The following is a 6,647-nucleotide window of genomic DNA, read 5'->3' on the forward strand; positions in this document are numbered from 1 at the left end:
CCGGTATTTTGGTAAAAAATCTCATCCCTAGAGTGAACGCTAATGTATTTGAGAACTGAGTGAACAAATCCTGACCATTGATTTACACACGTGTACGGCTAGCATTTCATCATGAAATCGTAAAATATACTAGTGTATTTCATCATCGAAATCCTAGCAATACACTAGTGTATTTAATCATCAAATCCTGGCCATTAATTTATATACGTGTATGGTCAGGATTAGTTCGCTCAGTTTGTAAATACACTAGTGTTTACTCTTTAACCGAATCCTTTGAATTGGAAAGTTATCTATTTTTTTTTTTTTTTTTTTTGAAATGTGAATTTCTCAACAGACGGATGATTCACGCCAGAAGTCCTGGCCCCGCCCCATTCTGTCCTGAGGATTATGTTGTCTAAACCGAGTCCACACCTCGGTAGAATGGGACATTTGGCTTTCTCCGAGAAAATTTCAGGCCCCCTTAGTGGAATTGAACTTTCCTTCACTAGTATGAGGGATTTCTAAACAATCCAATAGAATGTTGAAAGATTACTACAACGCTCCCTCTATTTCCTCTTCATTACATGCCCATCACTGATCGGTTTAACAATAATTTCTTGGAATATTGAATTTTAATAACCCTAACTATAAGTCGTTGGCCGGCAACGCTCCCTCTAAACCGAAAAGGATAAGGAGACAAAAAGAAATTAAGTTTTTTTTGGTAAAAGTCCATTAGTTTACAATATGTGAAAAGGTTGGACCACCACTGATTATTTTTTAAGTTGGAACCGTTGTCGGCCAATGGCTAATAGTTTGGATTATTAAAATCCATTATTCCTAATTTCTTCCATAAAGTTAAGAAAAAAATAATGACACCAAATTCTTACGTAAACCAACAACAAGTTCATCTAAGTTTCGAAAAACAAAAGCCAACAGCAAATTCCAAAAGAATCGATACAACTTCAAAATATATGAAAAATTGATCTATAAATAAACTAGATTATCTAAAGTGGTACGAAAACAGAAATTTGAACGAAATGTATTAATAGAAATTGATCTAAAATACCATCAATTCAACCAATGATTCAACACAACCAATCGGTTTTTCCTCGAACCCAGATGGAAAGTTCATTAATATTCCATCGAAACCTAAACTCGGATCGATACTAATGAAACAATGGTTAACCAAGAGGTTAGTCCACGGGTCGAGTCTTGTCAAGTAGGGCTGATCCCTTCTTTCCTCGATCGATGGCTGGGCCGCTCTCTAATATGTCACCTGCACAATGAAAACACACCGTGACTCGCAACAAGGAGAATGGGGTGGGGGTTGCTCCTTGTTACCACCCGACGTGAAGATAAGTCTTTGCTTTGGAAGCAAGATAAGTGTTAAGTAGTAATTGTGAGTGAGCAGATTAGCATTATCTCAAACCTGGTTCGAAGTGAAGTATTTATAGCCGAAAAGTGAAGGAGAAAAACCAATGGGCCGCTTGATGGGCCTAGGGCTCGACTGACAACTTGAAGCTTTTCGTAGACTTGACAGGAGCGCAGGTCACGGGAGTGTTAGGCGCACGCGAAGGTGTTGCCACATGTCTTGTTCTACCAATTGCACGAAGGAACACCCGCCACGTGGCTTGTTGGGGTTGTTAGTCTATTGATCAGCTTTTATGCAAGTGGGTTGGGCAGCTGCGTATTGGCGGTCAGCTGACCGCTGTTGTAAGTACCCAGGCATACCACTTAGTGGTTGGTCACAGATGTCAGTGACAGTTCCACTTGCATAACAATAGGATGCGGGCTTAAGCAGCTCCGCCATGTGCGGTAAATTGTGTACATATAGGTCAACACATTTGTATATCACTCTGCATTTCCTTCGCTGCCCCGCGCGCGCCCGCGCAGGATCGTAGTATGGAAATATGTTTGACAGAAAGTGAATGTAGTAACTACTATCATCTTTAGTAGCAATCACCGCATTCCGTGTGTGTTGCTGACATGGGCGGATAGATGTTTGTTCCAGGAGGTGGTAAGGCACATCCTCAAAAAATATATGATAGTGTTGACTTTAAAAAATTATTGTAGAATTTAAATTAAAATATATTTGGGACCCCATCATTTATTTGTAAAGGGACCCTTTGACTTTGAAAGTTTAAAACACAGAAAGCCTAAATCCCAAAATCCAATTAATATTTTAATATTGAAGCCCTAAATTAGTAAATGGATAGATGTGAAGCCCAATCAATTAAACTAGTAATCGTGGAAAAGTAGAAAACACAGAAGCAACCTAACGGGAATTGGCACGGCATCGGCGGCAGGGTTTTTTTTTCAAGTTCATCACATCTCAAAGTCAAAGGTTTGATTTTTTTTATATAGCTAATTGAATGATTATTGAATAGTTATTAAAAAAATATCATATTTGCATATTGAAACTTTCAAGAATAAGGAACAATGCAAAGGTTTGAACTTTTATTCTTTGAAGTTTATTGATTGTTGAATACATATTTATAAGACTATAAACCACTAAACTTGGACTATTTAATCTATTACTTATTGTTGCATTTAATTTACATTGTCTAATTGTCCTCTGCTAGGTCTATGGAAGGGTTTTTTAAACGAAAAGAATCATCTTCGGGGCCTAATATGGTTGATTTAGATAAGCTTCCTTGGGATCCTGCCGATAGGATAAGAATTTTGGATTATCACCCTGATCAAAGAGATGAGATACGTAGAAAGTATTGGCTTAATGGACCTTGTCAACCTCGTGGTCATAACTTCCCGACAAAATTGATAGGGAAAAAAAAGCGACGTTTCGTCAAGACTTGGTTTGATGATTATGGTAAATGGTTAGAGTACAGTTCTGGAAGTAGGTTCATCCCCCTCTTGGTTGGCGATGGCCAGACACCTTCAGGTGGCTTGTGTCTTGTGTTGTTACTTATTCGCAGATTATGTTGGGAACCAAGGTGGACGTGATGTATTTTCACAACAAGGGTGTCATGCTTGGAATAAGGCGATAGATACATTTGAGACACATGTTGGTGATGTCAATAGTGCTCATAATAAAGCACTTAAAAAATGTGAGGATTTAATAAATCAAAATCAGTCTATTGCCACTAATTTTCATAAGCAAGATGATATTACGAAGAAAGCGAACCGAATTAGATTGAATGCTACAATTAATGATTGTAGACTTCTTTTGAAAAATGCATTATCATTTTGTGGGCATGATGAGAGCAAAAAGTCTCTTTGCAAAGGAAATTTCTTGGAGATAATGGACTTAATTATGCTTCATGACAAGGAACTCCGCGAATTACCAAAAGCAGCAGGTAATAATCAGTATTTATCTCCAAGTATTCAAAAAGATATTGCTAATTGTTTTGAAGAAGAAGTTGTAAGCTCCATTTTAAAAGAAATTGGCGACGATGTTTTTTCTTTATTGGTTGATGAATCTAGTGACGTGTCAAAAAAGGAACAAATGGCAATTGTTTTGCGATATGTAGATGCTCACGGACTTGTTAAAGAGAGATTTGTTGGTCTTGTTCATGTTATGGAGACATCCTCTTTAGCCCTTAAGTATGCGATCGACACTTTTTTTGCTAAATATGGATTAAGTTTGAAAAGGCTAAGAGGTCAAGGATATGATGGAGCAAACAATATGCGTGGTGAGTTCAATGGTTTAAAAGCAAAGATCTTAGAAGAAAATAGCTCGGCATATTACGTACATTGTTTTGCTCACCAACTTCAATTGGTGGTTGTGACTGTTGCAAGAAAGCATTTGGGCGTAGTGAACTTCTTTGACAACTTAAGCATTTTGATGAATATTGTATGCTCTTCTTGTAAACGAACAGACATTCTTCGCTATAACGAGAAAGAGAGAGTGGAAAAGGAAATTGGTAGTGGTATACTAGAAACAGGAAGTGGGTTAAACCAAGAGCTTTCTTTTATCCGACCGGGAGATACAAGATGGAATTCCCATTATAAAACACTTATACGTTTGGTAGACATGTTTCCCTCTATCATTAGAGTGCTTGAATATGTTAAAAAGGAATGCAATAACCCTTCTACCCAAAATCAAGCATTCAAAATGATAGGGTTTTTAAGCTCATTTGAATTTGCTTTTTATCTGCATTTGATGTTACACATTTTAGGCCTTACAGATATATTATCACGAGCTCTTCAAAGAAAAGATCAAGACATTTTGGAAGCCGTTTTATTGGTGGAAACGACTAAAGGAAAGTTGCAAGAGTTTAGAGAAAGGGGATTTGATCCACTTTTAGAGAAAATCCATTTGTTTTGTGAAAAACATAACATTGAAATCATGGACATGACAGAAAACTATATCAGTGGTGGAGGTCCTAGAGCCAAAAGACAAAGGTACGATATGACTAATCAACATTATTACAAGTTTGATTGTTTTAACACTGTTGTGGATATGGAAATTCAAGAGTTTGGTGATCGCTTTACTGAGATTAACACAAAATTACTTCAAAACATGACGGCTTTCAACCCGTTTGACTCATTTTCCAAGTTTGATGCATCAATATTAATGAGATTGTGTGAGTTTTATCCATATGATTTTGATAATGGGGAGAAAGTTGTTCTTGCACATCAACTTGACTTGTACATTGATAGCGTGCGAAAAGATGAACACTTTTCTAACTTGAGTGGGATTGCCGATCTTGCTAGAGTTATGGTGGAAACGAGAAAACATATATCATTTCCTTTAGTGTATCGGTTGTTAAAGCTAACATTGGTTTTACCCGTTGCAACCGCAACAGTTGAGAGATGTTTTTCAGCAGTGAAGATTGTAAAGACAAATTTGCGTAATCGAATAGGTGAAGATTTTCTGAATGCTTGTGTAGTTTGTGCAGTAGAAAAAGAAGCGCTTGAAAGTGTTACAAATGAAGTTGTAATTGATCGTTTCCAAAAGATGAAATCACGTAGAGGACAACTGTAAGAAAATTTTATTGACATCTATTGTTTAGAGTTTTATTGAAGTTTGTTTTACATGTTTTTTTTGTAAGAAAATTTTAACGACATTTGATGTTTAGAGTTTTATTGAAGCTTATTTTACATGTTTTTTTTTGCACCTCCTGAGGGAAAATCCTGGATCCGCCACTGGTTGCTGAAAACAGAGATTTTCATATACAAGGTGAGTTTCTCATCTTTCCTCGAGAGGGAAAGCAAACCGGGTTCGCGCGTGCCCGCACGAACTGAGGCAACTTCTTTGTTGATCCAGACAATACGTCGGGTGATGGTCACTCGCGCCCAAGCCTGGTGTGAGATTTGGGACCATACCCCTTTCAGATAACCCGAACACTGAATCATGACCCTGAACAATGAATCGAGTAGCGATGATGTAATCCAAATCGAGTTTTAAAAAAACAATCGAACAACCACAATGAAATCAAGGTCGAGTTCGGAGTGGGAGATGTGAGTTCGAGGAAGTAGATGTAGCCTCTGATCATTTTTGAAAGGAGACACCCCTCAAGGAGATGCGATAGATTTTAAGGGGTAATTTAGTAAATCTATTTTTTACTGTACAATTCCATTTACAACTTTTCAAACCAAACACAATATAAATTTCTATTGAAATTAATTCCAACTAGGGTTAAGACCCGCCCGCGTTGCGGCGCGGGTACATCGGAAACATTGAATGGATTAGTCCAAACGTTATATGATGCATTAACCATATGAAAATACATATTTCGACGTACCCAGTTGAACTCAGTGTAACCTATATAAGCATTGTGACTGAATCAAACATAAGTAAATGGAATTCATATCGAACAATCATAATGTATTATATGTGACCCAACTCATACATAGAAAACGTAACGGGTATGAAGGAAAATATGCACATGTAATCGAAATGGATTAATTAGAGCTTTCGGAAAAAGGGGAGAAAAAGAAACCATAATTTGACTCCACTCAGTTCAAAAAAAAAACTTTACGAAACATACATAAAATAAACACGAAAACATATTATATTTGACCTGAATCATTTCCCAAAAAAATTTACGTCGAAACGTAGAACAAATTGAATTTATACCAAAACATACATAAAAATATGCACGTAAAAATGGTTTCTTTAAACGAAAACGTATTATATTTGACTTAACTCGACTATAAAAAAAAGTTTACGTCGGAATGTAGAACAAATCATATTTATACATACTCGTACATAAATATGCACCTAAAAAATAGTTTTTAAGTAAAGGAAGTATAGGTGTTAACCGAAACAAAATATTAGTAAAAAATTTAATAGGTTAAAAACGTTCGTAAAACCGTGCCAAGTAGCACCAATGCCACAACGACATCAACTCTCAACATTGTAAAAATAAAATAGATAAAATAGTAAAAATTACATTGAACGAAAAGGATACTACAATCGTTGAACGACGTACACCCGTTACAGTGTCTTAATGCGAATAAAAAATTAAACAAAAATGTAAAACGTATAAAATAATAACTTAGTCGATCTAGGACCCGCCCGTTGCGGGGAAGTTTTCAAAAGGAAAAAAATGGGCGGCGTTGTGACGGGTCTGTCAAATATGAAAAAATAGAGCAAAAACGTTTAACCTCACATGCGCGCTACAACATGTTAACTCACAAAATTTAGAACGAAACGTAAAAAGAAGAACATGCGAAAGATAAAAAGTATTGGGGACCAAATTTGT

The 6,647-nt window shown here is 36.5% G+C and overlaps 1 protein-coding gene across 1 annotated transcript; it reads left to right on the forward strand.

Annotated features, from left to right (window-relative positions):
• Window positions 1-2,565: 2,565 nt before the first annotated feature.
• LOC110931860 (zinc finger MYM-type protein 1-like) lies at window positions 2,566-4,924 on the forward strand. The gene is made up of 2 exons (XM_022175233.1): window positions 2,566-2,833; window positions 2,913-4,924. The coding sequence occupies exons 1-2, from the start codon at window positions 2,566-2,568 to the stop codon at window positions 4,922-4,924; spliced, it is 2,280 nt and encodes a 759-aa protein (XP_022030925.1).
• Window positions 4,925-6,647: the final 1,723 nt, after the last annotated feature.

The sequence above is a fragment of the Helianthus annuus genome, chromosome 3, assembly GCF_002127325.2.
Source record: "Helianthus annuus cultivar XRQ/B chromosome 3, HanXRQr2.0-SUNRISE, whole genome shotgun sequence".
NCBI classification, from domain to species: domain Eukaryota; kingdom Viridiplantae; phylum Streptophyta; class Magnoliopsida; order Asterales; family Asteraceae; genus Helianthus; species Helianthus annuus.